Here is a 24116-nt window from a genome sequence, read left to right on the forward strand (position 1 = left end):
ACGAGATGGGGACGCACTCAGAGTGCTATGGCCCTGGCAAATGTTGTCTTTGGAAACACAAGAAACAGGAGGAAACTTAAAATTGTCTAGGTCATAATCACAAGATTAAAGAGGGTACTTCTGAAAAGTGAAAAATCTTGTATTAAGAAAAATTGGTTCCACTTAAAAAAAAGTTCTTTAAAAAAAAAAAAGAAAGGATATTCTCTTTAATGAAATAGTCATGACGAACAGCTGTCATTTTGGGATCCCTTTACCCTGAAGATCTGGGTTTGTGCTAAAGTATCTGGTAATCCATCTCTTCTAAGATCTTTTGTCTTCCCGGTCACCTTTGTTTTGCTAAGACACTTTTTTAGGTAACTTTCTAAGAATGAACAGGTACATGACTTAATTTTTTTAAAAATCTTTGTATATGTGAGATTCTCTTTATATTGCTCTTCATGCTCAGCTGTAGCTTAGCTGGATACAGGAATCTAACTTGAAAATAATATCTTTAAAGCAGCACTTTCCATCTCCTCCACTGTGTTAGTTTTCCCAGCACTTACAACCTAATCATCTCTCTGCCTCCAGACACACTCTATTATCTTGTTTTTCTTGCTTTACCAGAATATAAGTTCTATGGAGTCAGTAATTTTTTTTTTTTTGTCTGCTTTGCTCAATAATAATGCCTAGGATAGTACCTCTCTCACAATGGGCACATGATGTTTGTTGTACAAATGAATGAATTCCCTTAGAATTTTGAAAACTTTATTCCAGTACTCTTGAGCATCCACTGTTGCTAAAATACAATGCCAGTTGGATTTTTGTTCTTTTAGAAGTGTGCTGTTATCATTCTCTCAAGAATTCCTTCTTTAAAGGAAACCTCCGTCGTTCTGAAATCTTACCATGGCACTCCATGTCCAGGTTTTTCATGTTCTTTCCCCCCATTCAGCCTCCCTGACACATGGTGAACCCCTTCAATCCAAAGACCTGTCTCTTTCTGCAACTCCCAATAGTTGGTTCTTGACCTGTTCCACTGTGCCCCATTTTTTTCCTTCCCTACACTTTCCACCTCTTTATCTTTTCAGGCTGCGTTCTGGGAGACATTACCTGGAGTTTACTTCCAGTGCTTGTGTTGCATTTAAAAATTTTTTGCAGTAACATTTTCAGTTTCTAAGAGCTTGAACTTGTTCTCTGATGCTTCCTTTTTCATAGCTTCTTGTTCTTAGGGATGCAGTATTTCTGAGAATACCTTTCTAAAAAACTTAAGAGTTTTTCTATTAATTCCCTAGATTGTTTTTTCCCTTGTAGTTGGTTACTCTGTCCATTTTAGCCTTTTCTTTCCAAGCTACTGGTTAATGGTTCATGTCTGCTGATCCTTAGTTATCTGCTGATATTTAAAAAATAAGAATTCTAGATTCTCTTGTGTATGTTTTATTGTCAAGTCTCTTCTTTAATTGTATAGAATGAGTAAGAACTCTGTGAATATGGATGGGGTCTGTTTCTCAGCAGGTTTGACCTTAGAGTTATGAGACCAGGTGCCAGATGTTAGATTTCCAAAATGAGAAGAATTTACTGTGGAGTACTAATACTCACACTAGTAATTCTTATTCTCTTCTGGAAGTTTCCTTCAATGTCTAAGAAAGGGGTTTTCTTCCTGGAGGTAAATGTAGGTTTGCAGCTGCTTTACTTAAAGATGTGTAGTGTACATGCATAGGGTTAGGAGCACATGTACACACGTTCGTGTATTTGTGTATATGTGTGTGTGAGTGTGTGCAGAGTAAGCTGCGGCAAATGACATCAGGAATCTCTTTAGGGTTCTACTTAGGCTGTAGCCCTCTCTAGTATACTTCTCTCTCAATATTTATCCATTTTTCATTTCCCAGAAATAAAAATCTCTGGAACGTTTTTTCATCTTCTAATGATAATATCCATCCCCACCAATTCTGTGTTATAATGAGGAGTCAAATGCATGTGTGTTTAGTCAGTATCGTGATCCATATTTTGGGGGGACAAAACGTTTATGACTGTCTATGATTTAGCAAAGAAATTGGGCATCCTTCAACATTCAACAAATGTTTACTAAACGACTTTTATGTGTTAGGTACTATTCTATGTATTAGGGACTTAAAGACAGAAATCCCTGTTCTCATGAAAAATATTCCACTGAGGAGAAACATGCAATAAACAAAATACACAACATGCTGAATGAGCACTGCTATGGCAAAAAATTGGGAAGGAACATCATGAGTGCCAGGAAGGGGCTTTAGAAATTTTTGATGGAAGGAGGTCACAGCGTGAGCCATACAGATGTGTGGGGCAAGACACTTCTGGCAGGGAGGACAGAAAGTGCAAAGGCTCTCGGAAAGGGGGTGTGCCTGGGATACAGGAGAAAATAGCAACGGGGCCACTGAGGCTGGACGTGGGTGAATAAAGATGGAAAAATAAATAGGGCCTAAATCACATATGACCCTCTGAGCCATTACAATGACTTTTACTAGGATGGGGTGAACGCACCTGGAGGGTTTGGAATAGAAAGTGATTAACTCACATTTACACAGCATTACTCTGCCTGCTAGGAGTTGAGCACAGACCGAAGGTGAGGCAGAGGTAAGCAAGGAGACTGGGTGGAAGGCTATCCTTTTCCAATAACTAAATTCCCTATCAATTTCCTTTCTATTCCGACACTTCCCATCACTTCATCTACTGGCAATCCTTAATGATAAGAAGTTAGAAATAACATGAGTTAGTATTATATCCAGACTTCATATTTTTATTTTGATTAGGACAACTGTTTTGAGCATATAACTTTTATGAACTATATTCATGCATTACTGTTTTATCTGCACAGGAGAGAGAACACTGAGACACTCTCACTTGCAATATCCTTGCAGGAAAGGAAATAAGTAAGTCTGACTCACCTATATTTGAAGCTAATGAAAGATTTCAAGCAAAGAGTGAAAGGCAAGTAATTTCCGTCGACATGATATCTAACTCAGGAGCCTCTCAAACATTTGAAATAGTAGAAAACTTCTTGTATGTGATCTCTTTACTTTTAATCAGATTAGGTACATATTTTGAGGTTCAGAGAGACAAGGGTGACTTGTCTAAGGTCGCACAGCTAGTAACTCGGTAATGAGAAATCAAACTCGGGTCCCTTGATCTCAAGACCAGTGCTTTCTGTGTTGTGCCCCTTCTGCCCAGCTCTGTGACTCACGACAGGACTTTGACAGGGTTGTCAAAGATGATGAGGTGTGAGTCAAGGCACAATGCACAGGCTTCTTGAGGGGCTGGTACAGCAAACGAGGAAATACGTGCTCTTTAGTTTGTAATTTCTCCCAAAGCTGTTCTTACAAAGTGGACAAATAATAATATCTCAATGAAAATTCATTAAGGAGTTACCTGTGGAAAACATGAGCTATTAAGAGATAAAGTCTCATTGGAGAAGTGAGTCACATAACATTTTTAACCCTCTTTCTGTCTCTGAATCCTATTCTTGTGCTGGCTAGAGAATCTATCTTCTGTATTTTAAACAGTGAGAGTGTATGAAAGAGAAGTGAGAAAAGGAACAAAGAGGATGTCTACCAGAGATGGAAAAGACCAGAAGTGAGGTTTATACATAGAGCAGTGAAGATGTAAGATGAATTCAGCAAGCAGTCACCGATGACTTGTTCATTGTAAGGCACGCAGTTACCAGCATGAAGATAACACTTTAAGAATCATCAGCCTAAACAAACACCCACAACCACTTAAAACCAAGGACTTAGTCCCAAGTCCTAACATGTAAAGCTACTGCAATTACAGTATCCATTCTTTGGTAACTCCTACGTTTTATGAAAATTTTGACCATAAAAGAATCCTGCACCTCATCGGCTGTACTGGATACAAAAACAATGTGTTACTAGAAGAATGTTTATATACACTAATATATTCAGAGTTCAGAGATTTAGAGTCTGAGTATTAAGGGAAAAAGAGGAAACAACAAAAATGACAGTTCTTCATCATTATATTTTTAGCCATAGAAAGGAAGAAGAAAGAATAATTCTTCCATCTTGTCAGCCTGATCAACTTGATCAAAGGGAAAAATATTGACAACGGTTCCAGAATTTCAGAAAAGGGTTTGTGAGTTACTCTTTCATGAATATTTTATTTTCAAGTGGAAGGAGGTAATTGCTTCTTAATTCTTTTGCACACACAATCCAGTTAATTACAATGTACCTGGAATGGCTCTGACTCAAGTTAAGGATGGTTTAACAAAAAGATAGACAACATGGCTGTAAAATCTGAGAATTGCTTTTGAAACTTTCTAAGAAAGCATTTCCTACCTGAGGGGCATTCGTAGCCACTAGAAATGCATTTGTCCGCCCTGGGTGATCATAATCGTGCATGGCTGCTGCCACATAGAGAGCCATCAATTCCAGCGCAGGGATGTTTGAAGAAAGGCACCCATAGCTCTCATCTGGAATAGAGCAGCTCCTCGAAGAAATGTAAGCAATTTGTCCAGGGTTCATTCTACCATCCAAATCTGAGGGACCAGCAAAATATACCAGCATTACACATAACTTCCTCACAAAGAGACTAAGGAGGGGATTCCCCATAGGAAATACAATTATTTATCTTACTTGTTGAGTAATCAAAGAAAGAAACTCTATTTATAAACAAGGACTTACAACAGTCTATTATTTCCAACATACATGCCACTAGAGACAAACAATGTTAAACATGATGCTAAAGTCACTTACTTTATGATGCGTTCTGGAATCTTTACGATGTTCTCTTACTCAGGCAAGTAAAAATTTTTAAAAACCTCTGGGTTTCTAAACATTTATTATTTAAGGTCTAGAGATAATGGCCAGGGCAAAGGAAGTAACAGGAAAAAAGCAATCTAGAGAATAAAATTTCATGAAACCAGACAGTATGGGGATTTAGGAATTTAATCTATGAACAAACGAAACTTCTCTACATAGATGCAATTCAAACTTTATCCAGAAAGATTACATTTCATTTGTAGACCAGACTGCAACTCCTCCCTTTTCTTTTTCCTTCCATGAAGCCCCTTATAAGACAATGGCAAGAAAAACTATGGAAAATAAAGACACCAAAAACTGAGGAATGTCTTGTTTAACATAATTTTCTTTTTATCCTCCAGTTAGAATCAATATTTTCACTATCAGCACTATGATTTTGGTGTCTTAATATCTTACACCATTGATTTCTTAATTTTTTTGTACTTTAGTAGCTTTATCTGTTTAAATGGTCATTCTCTACTTTTGCTAAAATAATCTTAAAGTACAGGAAGTTGAAAAAATAAGCCATATTTAGAGTAGACAATAAATAAAACCACAAAGGTATTAAAGAGAAAATTTCATTGATTGCCTTCATCAGTGACTAGGATTAATGTCCTGGCTTGTCAAAGTCCAAAATGATCTTTTCTTTCTTTTCTTTTTTCCTTAAGTTCATTTATTTATTTTGAGAGAGAGAGAGAGAGAGAGAGCACTCAAGCATGAGCTGGGGAGGGATATAGAGAAGGAGAGAGAGAATCCCAAGCAGATTCCATACTGTCAGTACAGAACCCAACACGGGGCTCAAACTCCCAAACCATGAGATCATGATCTGAGCTGAAACCAAAAGTCGGTTTCCTAACTGACTAAGTCACCCAGGTGCCCCTAAAATGATCTCAATCATAATTTATTTCACTCAAAATATTTGCCATCACATGAATTGAACATAACTTTAATACACACTAGTGAATGTTATAGACACCTCATTATTTTTATGCTGTCTATATTTTTAATTAAATTGAGGTTTAGACTCACCCCTACCAGAACTTTTAAAAAATTATTTAAAATTTTAAAAAGGCAATTAAATATTTGGATAAAGATAAATTAAAATATTCAAATTTCTTTTTTTAATTAAAAAACTTTTTAATGTTTACTTTTATTTTTGAGAGAGACAGAGACAGAACATGAATGAAGGAGGGGCAGAGAGGAGGAAGACAGAATCCAAAGCAGGCTCCAGGCTCTGAGCTGTCAGCATAGAGCCCCACATGGGGCTTGGAACTCACAAATCACAAGATCATGACCTGAGCTGAAGTTGGACACGATTAACCAACTGAGCCACCCAGGCACCCCTAAATATTCAAATTTCTAATAAGATTTTAGTTATCAATATCAGCCAATAATTTAAATTAGTTTATGTGCATTATATGCATTCTGGATTTCCTGTAGAATTATAAATACATATATAAAATAGCAAAAATAGCAAAAACATCCTTTTAAACTCAGTAATTACTTAGAATTTACATATTAGGATCTTAATATACTGCGGTTTCTTTGTTGCGTGGTTAAGCATGAAATTAATAGTATGAAAAATAAAATGGGTTGCAAGAACAAACAACTATTACAGAGTCCATTTGTTTACTTTCTTTCAAAAAATGTTGACTCTTTTAATTTGCTGATTAATTTAAAAGGAGGCCCCAGCAAAAGACATCCATACTGGAAAAGAAGAGTGTAGTAGAAACTCTGACAGTTTTTTCCCCCCGTTTGTAACATAAATGCCTGGGTTAAGCTTTTATCTCTGAAGCATCCATTTCAAAGAGGCATCCACTATAAAAATGGCTCTCTCAAAGAAACACACTGCCAGCCACCTGTCTAGACAAAAAGCCAGGCCACTTCTGTTTTAGAAATCTTGATTTCAGTAACTGATCATTTGGGCTGCTGGCTTTCTCTCTACCCATGCTTTAAGTTCCTGCTCTTGTGTTTTAAATTCACCAATAGTCAGCTAGTGAAACCGCCACTCTGTACCCCAATAAAAAGCAGAACCCCAGGTGCGTCCACTTGTATGAATGCTTGTGCCCACTCTCTCTCCCCCTGTGACCTTGCTATGTGGTCCCAGCTCTGCTGCATAATTTGCAGTTCCTATAAGTAATAAATCTTTATTTTTTCAAAGTTTCTCGGTGGTTATTGCTAAAGGGCATCTTGCAATCATTATAACCACAAGGGCTGGTCCAGCCACAACACTGGTTACTGACAGGCTGAAACCAACACACAACAAAGAGGTAAAACTATCTCTACTTATAGATGACATGAACTTATATAGAGAAAAATCCTAAGAAATCCATGGAAAAGCTATTAGAATTAATTAAGGTGATCATCAAGGTTGTAGGATTTAAAAAATCACTATGCAAAAAGATCAACTGTATTTACATATGATAGCAATGAATAATCAAAAATGAACCCAAGAAAATCATTCTATTTACACTAGCATCAAAAAGAATAAATTTTTTAGGAATAAAAGTACAAAACTAATATTCTGGAAACTAAAAAATACTGTTAAAAGAAATTAAAGGAGGCTTAAATAAGTGGAAAAAATATCCATGCTCATGGACCAGAAGCCTTAGTAATGTTAAAATGGCAATACTCCCCCAAATGATCTACAAATTCCATGCCATCCCTATCAAAACCCTAGCTGGTTTTTTTTTTTTTTGTAGAAATTCACAGCTGAATTTAAATTCATACAGATGTACAAGAGATCCAGAATAGCCAAAATAATCTTGAAAAAAGAAGAACAAAGTTGGAGCGCTTAAACTTACCAATTTAAAAGCTTACTAACAAAGCTTTAGTAATGAAGATAATGTGGTACTGGCAAAAAGAAAGATATACAAATCAATAAAATAAAACTGAGAATCCAGAAATAAATCCTCATGTTTATGGACAACTGATTTTGCACAAGGGTGCCAAGACCTTGTTGAGAGCCATCTATGTGCCCTATATGATGCTAGGTTCTTTCATACATGTTGTTTCATTTAATGCTCATTTGATAACACTTAAGAGCCGACCATGTAGAGAATATATGAAGAACTCTTTTCAACAAATGGTTCTGGGACAACTGGATATCCATGTGCAGAAGAATGTTAGGCCTCTTCCTTTATCCATCCCCCCAAATTAATTCCAATGAATTATAGACCTAAACTTAATGGCTATAACTATGAAACTCTTAGAAGAAAACATAGGAGTAAATTTTCATGATCTTAGGTTAGGCAAAACCCTTTTTAGATATGATACCATATCTAAGCATGAGCAACAAAAGAAAAAATTAGATAAACATCAAAATTAAAATGCTTTGAACTTCAATAGACATTATCAAGAAGGTAAAAAGACAACTCACAGAATGGGAGATAATAGCCACAAATCATCAATCTGATAAGGGATTTATATTCAAAATATACAAAGAACTCTTACAGCTCAATAATAAAAAGGCAAATGACCAAATTTAAAAATGGATGAAAGATATGAATAGACATTTCTTCAAAGAAGATATACACATTAGTAGCCATTAGGTAAATGCAAATCAAACCCACAATGAAATACCACTTCGCAGCCATTAGAATGGCTATCAAAAAGATAAAAAGAAGTGGATAAAAGAAAAAAATGGAACCTTCATACATTGTTGATGAGAATATAATAAAATAGTGTGGCCACCTGAGAAAACAGTTTGGCATCTCCTCAAAATCTTCACCACAGAATCATCTATAACCCAGCAATTCCACAGCTAGGTATGTGCCCAAGAGAAATGAAAACAAATATCCACACAAAAACTAGGACATGAATACTCATAGCAGCATTATTCATAATAGCCCCAAAGTAGAAAGAAACCAAATGTCCAACATTTGGGTGGTAGGAGAAAGAAACAACTTGCTTATTATGTAAAACAAATACATAGGAATGAGTAAAATACATGTGGATATTATAGATTTCACTTCTATGACTAGTCACATAGCTATACTTCAAATTTATCATTTCTTATTCCACTACCGATTCCATTTTCCCTTTGTCCTCAGCCAGCATCCCTACTGATCATGGTTCTCTGCCTAGTGGAATGACCTATATTTTCAAGGCTCTACACTATGGTGATCCTGATGATACTAGATTACTGTAGTTTTTCATCATCTTTTGTCATTGGACATGGGAGTACCAAAAAGGCCAAAAAAAAAAAAAATCCCCTGGGTTACTGATATACATCCTCCCATGTATAGTAGGAACCTTATTGCCTCTTGATAATAAGGTACACAAAATCAATCACCCAAACTAGTACCGAATCTTTATAAGTTAGGATGACTTATTCAGAAGATGATCACATCTGGAATAACTGTGGCAACTGGATCACCACCTGATGAAATTTAGAATACTCTACCATCATTTCCCAAGATCCATTCATCTTGTGTAAAAGTCAGAGTACCAAGTTGAATGATGGAAATCACAACTCCTACACCTATCAGGTATTTCATAATGGCACTAATTTCTGCAATCCAACCAGTAATATGGTGTTACTTTGGTTAACCATTTTGTTACAATGAGGCAATTTCAGGAGATTCCATTTGACCCTTTCTACCATGATGGTGCTCTCTGCAAAGACAGAGAAATTAATGGAGAGGTTCTGCCCAGTTGCTCAGTATGTTTATTTAAACTGTGCATTCAGACAAGTGGGTTCAGGGGAACTGATACTTGTGAGATGGGCCCAGGCCAAAAGTGTTTTTTATCACTTAAATTCCATAAGCCCATATGTCAACTGATGGACCAGTGTGGCATTTTATTCTTCCAGGAATTAGTGCTGCAATGTTCTTAGTACCTTGACAAAAGGGGACAACTTCTGACACTCAGGGGTGGGGAAGATGATCACATGATCAACCCCTCCTAACATCCTGTTACTGTAAGCCTTTGAGTCCCTTCCTCAAAGGGAGACGTGAAGAGGCTACACTGCTGTCTCTGAAGAAGGGGCCATGAGCCATGGAAGGCAAGTGGCTTCCACAAGCTAGAGGAGGCAAGGCAACAGACTCTAGGAAGAACACAATCTTGCTGACACTCTAAGTCAGTCCAGCTGGATCTATTTTGGACTTCTGACTTCCAGAACTGTAAGAGAGTAAATTTGTGCTGTTTTAAGCCAATAAGTCTGTGGCATTACAACAGCAATAGGAAACTAATACAGATTTTTGTACCTGGAAGTGTTATATTGTTGTAACAAAAACCTGACAATGTGGAAGTAGCTTTGGAAGTGGGCAATGGAAAGAGGCTGGAAGAATTTTGAGGAGCACATTTTGAAACCAATAAAAGATATCAATCAAAGTATTAAGAGAGTTCACTGAATCCCAAGTAGAATGGCTACTAAGAAAATCACCTGAATACATCATAGTCAAAAATGCTAAAAACCAATAGCAAAGAGAAAAGGGACATATTAACTTTCAGGAGAGTTAAGACTGAAGGCCAATTTGTCAACAGAAACTATAGAAATCAGACATTGACAGAATGATATCTTCAAATGTGCTAAGATATGAAAATATTCTTCTAAGAAAACCAATACATCTACAAACAAAAAAGCTAAAGAAAATCACTATTGGAAGGAACAAAGAGCACTATGAGCAAATATGGAATGGAGAAAAATAATGGCAGTACTTTGGACTCAACTACCAAAGACAATAAAGCAATGGCTGAGTCTATGACATTTATGCTGATTAGTATGAAAATAGTTCTCGGGCATTTGTAACTAAGTAAATTCTGTCCTGGTGTGTGTGTGTTTGTGTGTATCTCACTGGAGTAGTTCTCCCCTCTTTTACAATCTAGAGTAAGAGAACCATGTTATAATTCATTACATTTGTATAATTAATTATATTTATGACTAGGAACAGAATTAGCTTTTTTGGAAAACAAAATTTAAATGTTATAAAAAGTTCTTAATATCATCATTTAAATGCTTATATGAGGCTTGTAAGTATGTCTGCTTTCATTGTGAATGCTATATATTTTAAACTTACATGATATATCTAGAACAAAAAAAAAACAACAAGAATTGAAAGAAAAGTGCAAAGAAATGGATTATCATAATATTTGGGATAGCACACAGCAGGATGGGTCACAGAAAAGAAACATAGTAGACCCAACAGTATTGGACCTTAACCTAGCCCTCAAGATGAGTCATATGTTTCCTAATTTGCATGTATTATGCATCAAAAGTTACATAGTCCTTTATATGTACCAAAGGTTACTTAATAAAAAATTTAAAGGAACAGAGGTAATGAAATGAGGCAGCTTGATTTATTATTTCTAGACAAGTAATTAAAAGAAGATTTCTAAAAGAAAGTACCTGTTTCATTTCCTGTTGCATGATCATTGCGGACCTGCTGCAAACCAGGAACTGGCCGGGTTGTCAGATACCAAACCGCATGTAGGACATCTGTGGCATGTATACGATTGTGATCTAAAGTCACCAAAATATTTTTTAAAAATGATCATTCTGTTATGTTTAACATAGGACATTTAACAAAAATATAATAATTTTCTATTTGACTATATCCTCATAAATAAAATGTATGGCTTAGAATAATTTCCCACAAGTATATTTTTCTTTCATCTTATTATTATATTTTTAAGTAGGCTCAATGTCCAACATGGGACTTGAATTCACGACCCTGAGATCAAGAGTTGCATGTTCTACTGACTGAGGCAGCCAGGCACCCTTGTTTCATCATATTTTTTAAAGTCTCTTGATGTGTTAAAAAGTTCTTTTAAAAATTTTCACATAGGGGCGCCTGGGTGGCTCAGTCGGCTGAGCATCTGACTTCGGCTCAAGTCATGATCTCACAGTTCGTGAGTTCAAGTCTCACATTGGTCTCTGTGCTGACAGCTCAGAGCCTGGAGCCTGTTTCAGATTCTTTGTCTCCCTCTCTCTGTTCCTCCCCTGTTCTCTCTCTCTCTGAAAAATAAATAAAACATTAAAAAAAGGTTTTCTTCACATATACTATGAAAGCATAGTAAGACAGTCAAAAAGGCAAGTAACAAGGGCCAACTGAAAGGTTTCGGAAAATATACTTACAGTTAGTATTTTATAGCTTTAAAAATATTATGTAAATAGTGTCTGGATTATGGAGACCCATATTTGCCCACAAAACAGTTTTTGCACACAGATAAGAGTTACAAATTCTGGATACTTGAACTCACCCCCACCCCGCCTCCCCCAACACATGTACACCAAAAAAAAAAAAAAAAAGATGAGCTATAGCTATACCTCTCAGGCCTGCTATAAGGATTAAATGTTAAATGATATATGAGAACATCTAGAACAGTGTCTGAGACATAATACAGAATGAAGAAAACTATGCTTTACTGAAATATCACCATCTGAAAAGCCAAGGCCTGCAAGTGAAACCCAATTTTGCAATTTCTAGTTTTACAGTCTTGGGAATGATTCTTCTGAGTTTTTACTTCTCACCTGTGAAATGCAGATAATATAAAGTTTCCAGCAAAGATTGAATGAATATAATCATGAAAAATTCGTAAGTCATTGAATAATGGATATTCTATAAAAGTTCAACATTTCAGCAAATATTTAATATCTGCAGGTGATACAATACTAGTATTCAGGCTACTATAGGATATGATGTCAATCTGCAGGGAACTTGATTATTAATACAGCCAACACCTTTTATTAACCATTTGCTATATGCCAGGAATTCTGATACACACTTTACATGGCTTATCATTACCTATGGGGGTAAGAACTATTGTTATTTCCATTTACAAATTTGGAAACAAAAGTTTAGAAAAGTTAGATCCAAAGACACTTTTTAAAAAATATTTATTTTTGAGAGAGAGAGAGAGAGTGCAAGCAGGGGAGGGACAAAGAGAGAGGGGAATAGAGGATCAGAAGCAGGCTCTATGCTGATAGCAAGCCTGATGTGGGGCCTGAACTCACAAACCATGAGATCATGACCTGAGCCAAAGTTGGACACTCAGCTGACTGAGCCACCCAGTGCCCCAGAGACTCTTTTCTTAACTAATATATACTAACTGGAGCTAATAGTGAAGAGTCTTGCCTCTTTCTTTCCATTCCCCTTCCTCTGAAATTCATTTTAAAGTATCACTTTATTCTATTTATAAACTTCAGTCACACTTTTAAATGTATAAGTGGAAATTATGGTCCACATAAGCCACATTAAGTGTCATCATAATTACTGAGTTATGTCAATTTAAGAAAAACATCTGCTGTGGGAGCACCTGGGTGGCTCAGTCAGTTAAGTGTCCAACTTTGGCTCAGGTCATGATCTCACTACTCGTGGGTTCCAGCCCCGTGTCAGGCTCTGTACTACAGCTCAGAGCCTGGAGCCTGCTTCAGATTCATTCTCTCTCTCTCNCACAGACTCCAAAACAGACTCCAGGCTCTGAGCTAGCTGTCAGCACAGAGCCCAACGCGGGGCTCGAACTCATGAACCATGAGATCATGACCTGAGCTGAAGTCGGACGCTTAACTGACTGAGCCACCCAGGTGCACCAGTTTTAAATATTTTAAAGTTTCAGAAAACTCTTGACTTAATTACCAAACATTTTAAAAGATAAGGAATTCAGATGAATAATTGTTAACACAGAAAGTTGTACACCAGGTAATAATTATGGGAAAAACCCACATAAATATGTCTGCATTATGATTCACTTTATAAAAAATAAGAAAAAAGTCTTGAAGAATGTATATCAAAATATTAACAGTAGTCAGTTAACTCTAGGTAGCAGCATACAGATTACTTTTTAAATCCCTATTTAAAATTTTTCCAAATATGTAATTTAAAAAGTGTTTAAGAGAGTATCTGAAGGAAAAAAATAATAGTTTCAAAACCAGTATTATTTGAACTTAAATAATAAGATATGTTAATACTTACAAGGAATGTCTCGGTAGCCATTTTCTAATGCACGAAAATAGTTCATGAACTGTAGAGTGGGAATTTTAAATATTTCCAATAAACCAGTGTCTTGAAATAAGGTATACATAACCTAAATGTCAATTAAAATAAAATTTACTTTAAAAATCAGAATCGCTATTTGTACTTGAGTAGAATATGTGTTTGTGATTTGCATTTGGGGATGTTACCATGTATATGTCTTTAGGTTAATAATTTATTAAAAACTTCCCTCCAATAAATTATGTTCAAAACATTAAAAAGGAAGACATCATACTGGAGATCTTGAAAACCAAAGAAACATTACCACATCATGTCCCAGCTTTAACATTTTTCTATTCTTTCCTTTAGCTTTTTTATTTACAATTTATTAAAGGGCATATGAATTCTATTCTACTCTAATCCTTAAAAGAAGTCTGAACAATATATTTATTATAGTTTTGTCCCTAAATACTCCAGTGAGATGAAACTGTATGCCTGCCACATAAATTACCCTTATGTTTGCACATTTCTTAAATAAGATACCTGGGGGATAATGAGAGTGGTATTTTGGGAAGGTTAATCTGATGCTGCTGTATGAACCCCTCAAGGAGAACCTGAGTCCGGATGATAAAAAGGAGCTGTTTTTCCGTGGCTTTGGTGCGAAATGAACCATTTGGCCTTGGGTAAAGGGTGGGGAGACAAGTGACAGAAATGAAGCCTAAGTTTCAGTGGTTAGAACCAGCTCACCTTCTAAATAAAATCTGGCCCATTAACATAGGCCAAAAAAAAGACTTTTCATTTTTTGATTAAAACTGATTTTAATATTTTAAATTTATATTTAAATTTAATATTTTCATTTATTCAAATAAAATTATACAAAATACATTATTTATAATTTATATATATGGGTTTATATATTTTTTCAAATTTTTTTACTGAAAACTTCATTTGTGAAAAAATATTTAAGTGAACAAAGTTGAATTTATGCCTAAACCAACATCACATTTTTAGATTTTGCATTTTATAAAGATTCCAGGGAAAATTAATTATAATAAAAAAGTAGAGATTTTAAACAAACCTGACTAAGGATCCTTCCTGATTTCTCTCCCATATTTTCTACAACTTCAAATATTTGAAAATTCCAGTTGCTCATCTTTTCTATTAAGGAATCATAATCTTCTATTAAAATCAGGTCCAGTGATGCTTCCTGTTCAATCTGTACACATAGGGGAGAAAACACAAACCAACTTAATCTTACCTTTTAAAAATATTGTTAAATCCATACCCAAATGAGAACACACTTAAAATTGAACATTAAAAAATGGCCAATACTATTTTCTATAGAAGTTATTCTCAACATAATCTGTACTTCCTATTTCTTCTCTTTGTAAAATGCTATCAGAAAAATATAAAAATGTCTTCTGGGCATGAAAAGACTTATTAATCTTCACAGTACTTTATAAATAAAAACACTGTATTTCCAAAGCACTATACAAATCTAAAGTCAACTATTTATTTTAGAAGTTATACATATCAAAGGATAATAGAGACTCCTATCCTTATACTGGCTGGCATTTGTTACTAATTTAACTTCCCAGAAGGAATGGATGGTTTTTTGCCCCTAAAAATCTTAAATTTTAAACTTAACAACAACAACAACAAAAAACGCTGCTATTGTAAGTAAACAGATTGTTTTTTAATGCTTTATGAACGTGTTCTTCACACTTTAACATACACAATTTAAGAAAATATCAGCATAGCAAGTAATATATCTACTATAAAACTAGATAAAATATGTTCATTTTAAAATGAATGCACTTTGTTGTTCTAGGATGATGAATTCAGAAGTACAGCTGACCCTTGAACAACACTAGTCTGAACTATGCAGGTCCACTTACACATGGACTGTTTACAGTACAGCATTGTAAATACAGTGTGTACTCACAGTACTGCCAGTAAATACAGGTTTTCCTCTTCCTTACCAATTCCTTTACTCTAGCTTTACTGTAAGGATACAGGATACAATACATATAACATACAAAATATGCGTGAATTGACATGTATATGTGTTTATGCAATCAGTGAGACTTCTGATCAATTGCAGGTTATTAGTAGTTAAATTTTGGGGGAGTCAAAAGTTATATGTGGATTTCTGACTGTGTGGGGGAGGGTCAGCACCCCTAATACAACGAGTGTTCAAGGGTCAACTGTAATTATTATTTCTAACTCTGGGTTTTCCTTAATATGGTATATTGACTTTTCAGTAAAAAAATTTAAAAATACTGTATTAAAAATCTTGTTCTGGAAAAAAATATTGAAACTAGTACTAAGCCAATATTATATTTCACCTTAACATAATCATATGGAAAGTTTATCTTTTACATTTGGTTGCTGTTCATTCTGTGCCTCTTCTGTGAGGTGAGTATCACCTTCCGAAAATAATTTTCTGCAGTCTGCGCTCTCTGTTTCCACTTTGTGTTGTGCTTCTGTAAGGCTGAATGATTGTTTTGAGGAAACAGTGTTGTCTTCATCACCTTTCAAGAAATACATAAAGTAATCAGAAGAATAAACTTGCCCTATACACATAGTTTTATTTATAAATTTATCTACAAAAAATATAAGAATTATTTATTAAAAAACTATTTATAAAAAACATTCATGTGAAGTGAACTATACTGGCATTCAATCTAAATTAGTGGCACCATTAAGTTGTACCCTGCTGGACTATTTGGCCCAGATACCTTGAGGTCTGACAACACAGACATTTCACCTGATATATCTATTCATGGATGAAAGAAATGGGAATGGGGGGTGGGGTGGGGGCGGGGGAGATATTCTTTATCAAAGTGAGAAAAAGGAAAAGTCAGTCCTTAGCAACTTGATGTATACAATTTCCAACATGTGAAATTGTCTGAATTTTGGCCATGAAAACCCTAAATTCATAACTATAAATGAATGAGATCAAGGGACATCTAAAAATCAAAACATAGCATCATTTACTTTGAATTATTTCTCTACCAATGTGATTAATAGTATTTTTTCCCCAAATCTCATGGAAAAGAGAAACAGCACTGGTAGCTGAACAGCATTCATTCACATTTTTTAAAAAAAAGCATATTCATTCTGTTTGTTATATTAGAAACCGGTTCCACTAAACCCATCAACAATAGAATAAACAAACTGTAGTGTATTCACACAGCTGAACAATATGGAGCAAAGAGAATGAGCCACAACCACATACAACACTATGGATGATTCTTGAAAATCTGTCGAATGAGGGAAGCCAGACATAAAGGTACATACTCTATGATTCTCTTTACGAAAAGTTTGAAAACATATGAAAAACAAGACAAATGTTATCTTTAGAGGATATACCTGAGATCATGACCTGAGCTGAAGTCAGACGTTTAACTGACTGAGCCACCCAGGCACCCCTGTCTTTTCATTTTCTTATTGTTGTCTTCTGAAATGCAAAAGTTTTTAATTTTGCTCAAGCCCAACTTGTCATTTTTTTCTTTCACGGATTGAGGTTTTGGTATTGTATCTAAGAATACTTTACTCAACTCAAGGTCACAAAGATTATGTCCAATACTCTCTTCTACAAATTTCAAGGTTTTAACTCTTACTCTTGGGTCTCTGATCTATTTTGAGTTACTTTCTGTGTATATAATAAGGCAAGGGGCCAAATTCTTTAACAAATGGGTATCTAATTGTCTTGGCCCCATTTGGTGAAAAAACTATGCTTTCTCTTTTGAATTGTCTTGACTTCTATATCAAAATCAATTGACTATAAATGCAAGAATCTATTTTTGGACTTACAGTTCTACCTGACCTACAGGCTCATCTTTTGATACCTCACTGTTTTAATTACAATGGCTTTATAATAAGTGATGGAATCAGGAAGCATCAGTCCTCCAAATTTTTTTCCCCAAATTGTTTTGGCTATTGTTGGTCATTGTATTTCCATGCAAAATTTATAACCAGCGTATCAACTTCTACAAAAAAAGTTTGCTGGAATTTGTTAAGTATTGCACTGATTTTATAGACCAATTTGGGAGGATAGCCCTATTGACAATACTGGGTTTTCTAATCTTTAAATATGAAAGACCTCTCAATGTATTTAGGTTTTTTGTGTTTTTTTTTTGTTTTTTTTTTTGAGAGGGAGCGAGCACACATAGACCAGCAGGGTAAGGGCAGAGGGAGAGAGAGAATCCTAAGACAACTTCATGTCCAGTGCGGAGCCTGACACGGGGCTCCATCCCACCATGGTGAAATCATGACCTGAGTCAAAAACAAGACTTGGACGCTTAACTGACAGAGCCACCCAGGCACCCCATAGATTTTTTTCTAATTTTTATCAACAATGTTTTATAGTTTTCAGTTCATAAATCTCTACCTTCTTTTGTTAAATTTATTCTACTTCATTCTTTTTGAGACCATTACAAGTGGAAATGTTTTTCTAATTTCAATTTATGATGGTTCTTGCTAGTACACAGAAATGCAATTTTGTACATCACTGATTTTGTCCCTTATCTCTGCAAAACTGATTTATTGGTTAGTGTGTGTGTGTGTTCTTTGGGATTTTCTATAAAAGATTATATGATCTGTGAATAAAAGATTATATGAGTCAGTTCTATTTCTTTTTTTCCATTCAGTTTGCCCTTATTTTTCTTTCAATTTTGCTGGCTAGAACTATCAGTACTGTGTTGAACAGAAGTGCTGAGAGCAAAACTCTTATCTTACTCTTGATCTTAGAGAGAAAATATCAGTTTTTGTCCATTAAGGATAATGTTTAAGTGTTTGTTTTTCAAAGATGCCCTTTATCAGGTTGAAGAACTTCCCTGCTATAACTAGTTTGAGTGTTTTTATCATGAAAGAGTGTTAGAATTTTATCACGTTTTTTTCTGCACCTATTTGAATTATCATGTGTTTTTCTCCCCCTTTATTCTATTAATGTGGTATATTACACTGATTGATTTTCTTTTTTTTTTTTTTAATAGTTTATTGTCAAATTAGTTTCCACATAACACTCAGTGCTCATCCCCACAAGTGTCCTCCTCCATGCCCATCCCCCCCTCCCCCCACATCCATCAGTCCTCAGTTTTTGTCAGCATTCAAGAGTCTCTCATGGTTTGCTTCTCTCCCTTTCCCCCACCATTTCCGCCCTTCTTCTCCCCCTTGTTCCTCCGTCAAGTTCCTCCTAATCCTCCTATACGTGCAAACATATGATATTTGTCCTTCTCTGCCTGACTTATTTCGCTCAGCATAACACCCTCAAGGTCCATCCATGTTGCTACACATGGCCAGATTTCATTGTTTCTCATTGCCATGTAGTATTCCATGGTATAGATAAACCACATCTTCTTGATCCATTCATCTGTTGATGGACACTTAGGCTCTTTCCATGTTTTAGCTATTGTGGAGAGTGCTGCTATGAACATTGGGGTACATGTGCTCCTATGCATCAGCATTTCTGTATCCCTTGGGTAAATTCCTAGCAGTGCTATTGCTGGGTCATAGGGGAGTTCTATTGTTAGTTTCCTGAGGAACCTCCACACTGTTTTCCAGAGGGGCTGTACCAGTTTACATTCCCACCAACAGTGTAGGAGGGTGCCCGTTTCTCCACATCCTCGCCAGCATCTAGAGTTCTCTGATTTGCTCATTTTAGCCACTCTGACTGGCGTGAGGTGGTATCTCAGTGTGGTTTTGATTTGTATTTCCCTGATGAGGAGGGATGCTGAACATCGTTTCATGTGTCTGTTGGCCATCTGGATGTCCTCTTTGGAGAAGTGTCTGTTCATATCTTCTGCCCATTTCTTCACTGGGTTGTTTGTGTTTCGGGCGTGTAGTTTGATGAGTTCCTTATATATTCTGGATATTAACCCTTTATCTGATATGTCATTTGCAACTATCTTTTCCCATTCCGTTGGTTGCCTATTAATTTTCTGGGTTGTTTCCTTGGCTGTGCAGAAGCTTTTAATCTTGATGAGGTCCCAATCATTTATTTTTGCTCTTGATTCCCTTGCTTTTGGGGTACACTGATTGATTTTCAACCCTTGCATTTCTGGGATAAATACCACTTGGTCATAGTGGGACCATTTCATATCTTGCTGGATTCACTTTGCTATTATTTTGTTAAGGATTTTTTGTGTGTGATGCCTTTGTCTGGTTATGACATCAGAATACTAGATCTACAGAATGAGTTGGGAAGTTTTCCCTCCTAATCTACTTTTTGGAAGAGTTTGTGAAGGATTGCTTGTGTGTGTGTGTGTGTGTGTGTTTAACAATCTAAGAACCAAAAATTACTGAATGTTTATTTATATTAGAGAGAAACAGAGAGAGAGAGTGAGAGAGAGAGCACGCACGCAAGTGGAGAGTGGCAGAGAGAGAGACAGGGAGACACAGATCTGAAGCAGGCTCCGGTTTCCAGGCTGTCAATACAGGCCCTGGCATGAGGCTCAAACCCACAAACTGCAAGATCATAACCTGAGCCAAAGTTGGACGCTTAACCAACTGGGCCACCCAGGTGACCCTGAAATGTACACTTTAAAAGGGTGAAGTTTATAATATATAAGGGGATCAGTATGAGCCTGTAATCCCTGAGGGGGCCTATCTACTGCTGATGTACTTTTATTCTTAGGGTGCAGTGCTGCAGAGTTTTCCAAGTTATCCCTGCCATCGTCAGCCTCCACCTCCAAATCTGGCTCTCTAGTCCCATGGAGGTACCAAAAGGCCTGCTCATTCTATTAGTCACTGGCCCCTCTGGAAGAAGCAAATACCCTTCTCATAGCCCCAAACTCCAGGCTCATTTTGTGAATTTCAATCCCACTCCAGATCTTGTACTGGTAATTCTGAGGAGGTTGTTAGTTTTCAATGGCTTTAAGCACATTTTTGTTGTTAATAATTTGTCCAGCTTTTCTTGCTACTTTCTTGGGGAATGATGTCTGAGTTACCCTGTTAACTACTACTGTATGCTTGAGTCATCAGTATTTTTTTTATTATTGTTGTTGAGAGAGAGACAGAGCATGAGCGGGGGAGGGGCAGAGAGAGAGGAAGACACAGGATCTGAAGCAGCCTCCAGGCTCTGAGCTGTCAGCACAGAGCCCAACGCAGGGCTGAAACTCATGAGCCGTGAGATCATGACCCGAGCCAAAGTCGGACACTCAACCGACTGAGCAACCCAGGTACCCCAATCTTTTAAAATTATAAAACAACCATACTTTGATCACCAACAGTATTTCTTGTTTGAGGATATAAAATGTTTCAGAATGATAGAACAAACTAAATTTTAAAACAACTCCTCTCTATGCCATAAAAAATGGATGCAATGTGTAGCAACATGGATGGACCTTGAGGGTGTTATGCTGAGCGAAATAAGTCAGGCAGAGAAGGACAAATATCATATGTTTGCACGTATAGGAGGATTAGGAGGAACTTAACGGAGGAAATAGGGGGAGAAGAAGGGAGGAAATGGTGGGGGAAAGGGAGAGAGGCAAACCATGAGAGACTCTTGAATGCTGACAAAAACTGAGGACTGATGGACGTGGGGGGGAGGGGGAATGGGCATGGAGGAGGACACTTGTGGGGATGAGCACTGGGTGTTATGTGGAAACTAATTTGACAATAATCTATTCGTAAAAAAAAAAAAAATGGATGCAAACTCCTTTGGGCTTAGAGTCCGTCATTGACAATTAATTTCACTATTTATGAGCCCTAGCCATAACCTGAAAAGACTACATTCATTTGTATAGCACATTTTAGTCTTTTTTTTTTAAAGATTTTATTTTTAAGTAATCTCTACACTCAATGTGGGGCTCAAGCTCACAACCCCGAGATCAAGAATCACATGCCCTTCTGACTAAGCCAGCCAGGCATGTCCCCAGCACAGTTTAGTCTCCAAAACACTTTTACCATATGTTACTTATAACTTGTTCCTACTAACTCCTCTACTTATCTTCTAATTAGATAAAAATGTTATAATCTCCATTTTAAAGATGGATAAACTGAGCTTAAACTAATTTATTCATTTCTAAAACAATGTAAGAAACTGTTCTGAAACTCAGACACACAGGACCTCTGCAATCTCACCTGACTTTCCACCGTGGCAGTCTGTACCAGACTCGGATTCGGATGTTGAAGCATATTTCAATATTTGATGTCCACAGCTTAAAGAATAAAATAGATAAATATACATTTATAAATGAGGCAAAACTTTTTACCTAAATACAATTTTAAAATCTGCTTTACTTTTAACCAAGAACCCACTGCAAAGTATCATACAAGTCCAATCTCTCTATAAACTTAATAGGCTTTATTCTGGAAGGCATCTTGTGTCCCTGAAGAAACTAATGTATTTTAAAAGTTACCATTGGGGTCTGAGGTAAACACTTATCACTGAGAAAAAACAGAGCAGAAATGAAAATAAACACCATACGAAGTGGGTACTAAGGTAGTATATACTAAAATAATTCTCATAACTTACTGGCGTCTTGAGATGGATAGAATACTACTAATATATCACCTTAGATAAACGCTTAATTGGAAAATGATTAAATAGCACTAAAATGAGAAAAAGTTCATTAAAAAGAAAAACTACCTGATAAATAAAAAAGATAGTTTTAACCATCAACTAGTTATAAAACTAGAAAACTAGTAACACTTTGTTAAAATAACCTATATTTTGAAACAAATAATAAACATTTAGGAAGCTTACCTGTTACATAAACTGCTATCAGAATTTCTAAGATGCTGATAAAAATCTGGTGAATTTGGTGCATTGCCCAGAGATCTATGTAAAATAACACTTGGCTTAGTAAAAAAACTGGCAGTGTCAGGAAATTCTATAGGTGATCGGTTAACTGGAGAGCCAGCAGAGACTGGTCCATGGCTGGGAGAATTCACAGGACTCAAGCTGGGGAAAACACCTTAAAAATTCAAAAGAGAAGAAAGAAATCAAGAAATATGTATGCATGTGTTTTTGTTTATCGTCTATGCGTATTTATAAAGAGCATTTTCCTTCTTTAAAGAAAGCAACTTACAATTAAATGATAAACCAGATTTTCATGTGGAGCTATCTTCAAAACATTCTAGGCATTTAAACAGAATATAGACCACGTCTGTTATCATGAATGAGTGTGAAATAAACACCTTGTGGCAGGATGGCACAGATATTGAGAGTGTAACTAAGATGTACAGTGGTGTGGTGCAGATTTTCCTAATTCACTTTGGTGTTTATCTTTCACATTTTGAGTCCCCACCAGCTTGATTATCCACATGAACAAAGCATGGTTACCAAATTTTACTGAAGAACCAAAATTCTTAACAGCATTATGCAAGCTGAGCAGATCTCTTTTAAAAATATGTCCAAATCTTTCCAGCTCATTCATTCAACAAATATTTGAGAGCCTACTATATGGTGGAAAATGTGTTGGATTTCACAATGGAGAAGAAGTTAATATCCCTGCAACTCTACAAACCTAGAGACTAGTGGAAAATACAAACAAATGCTAAGTGTTAAAATAAGAAAAAAAAAAGAGACCATCAGAAATTCATTTCTATTGCTACCGATTTGCTCCAAAAACCTTCACTGAGTGCCTTGAACTAAGGTGAAATGGGTTTATCTGGAGAGAGGTAGGCAGATTTAAAACTTTATTTGGAAATAAAGATCAAAATAAAGTGTAAATCAGAGAGCAAAGCACATAACAGTTATTCAGGACCTATGACAGTTTCAGCGATAGTGGTATAAACACTTGCAGATGTGTGCGATGGTTAATTTTGTGTGTCAACTTGGCTTGGCTATGGTGTCCAGCTGTGTGGTCAAGCGCCAGGCTAATTGTCGTTATGAAAGTATTCTTCAGAAGTGACTAACATTTAAATCAGTAAACTGAGTAACCCAGAACACCCTCCCTAGTGTGTGTGGGCTTCAACAAATTGGTTGAAAGCCTTAAAAGACAAGACTGAGGTCCTCCACAGAGGAAGGAATTTTGCCTCAAGACTGCCTTCAGATTCAGGACTGCAGTATCAACTCCTGCGAGAATTTCTAGCTGGACAGCCTGCCCTGTAAATCTCCAACCTGCCAACCCTCAGTCTTGCAAGCCAATTCCTTAAAATAAACCCATCTCTTGCTCTCTCTTTCTCTATATAAATACATACACACACGCTATTAGTTCTGTTTCTCTGGAGAACCCTAATACAATGTGTTATTTAATCTTAATAACCTTGNAATTGATTTAGTTAACACAGTTAACACTGTGAGATCAGACTCTCTTCCCAGGGCTGCCACTGCTGCTCTATCAGACTCATTTCTTTAGAGGCTCCTGTAGTTTCATACAATGTTAGGGCTGAATGGGATTTTGCTTTTTAATGTGGTCAATTTAATGTCTCCGAAAAGGAAACTGAGGACAAGACGTGTCTTGCTTGTCATAATCGTTAGTTACTA

General features: G+C 36.2%; 1 protein-coding gene across 1 annotated transcript in view; it reads right to left on the reverse strand.

Moving 5' to 3' along the window:
- Window positions 1-24116, reverse strand: part of PDE3B (phosphodiesterase 3B) — a 162796-nt gene that overhangs the window by 14393 nt on the left and 124287 nt on the right. Inside the window, exons 7-13 of the mRNA XM_077761076.1 lie at window positions 22392-22602; window positions 21767-21843; window positions 16061-16212; window positions 14757-14894; window positions 13679-13790; window positions 11113-11226; window positions 4302-4501 (exon numbers count right to left, since the gene is read on the reverse strand). Coding sequence (XP_077617202.1) covers window positions 4302-4501; window positions 11113-11226; window positions 13679-13790; window positions 14757-14894; window positions 16061-16212; window positions 21767-21843; window positions 22392-22602 — 1004 coding nt within the window. The remainder of the gene's footprint in view (window positions 1-4301; window positions 4502-11112; window positions 11227-13678; window positions 13791-14756; window positions 14895-16060; window positions 16213-21766; window positions 21844-22391; window positions 22603-24116) is intronic.

This window comes from Crocuta crocuta, unplaced genomic scaffold (genome assembly GCF_008692635.1).
Source record: "Crocuta crocuta isolate KB4526 unplaced genomic scaffold, BGI_CrCroc_1.0 scaffold233, whole genome shotgun sequence".
Taxonomy (NCBI): domain Eukaryota; kingdom Metazoa; phylum Chordata; class Mammalia; order Carnivora; family Hyaenidae; genus Crocuta; species Crocuta crocuta.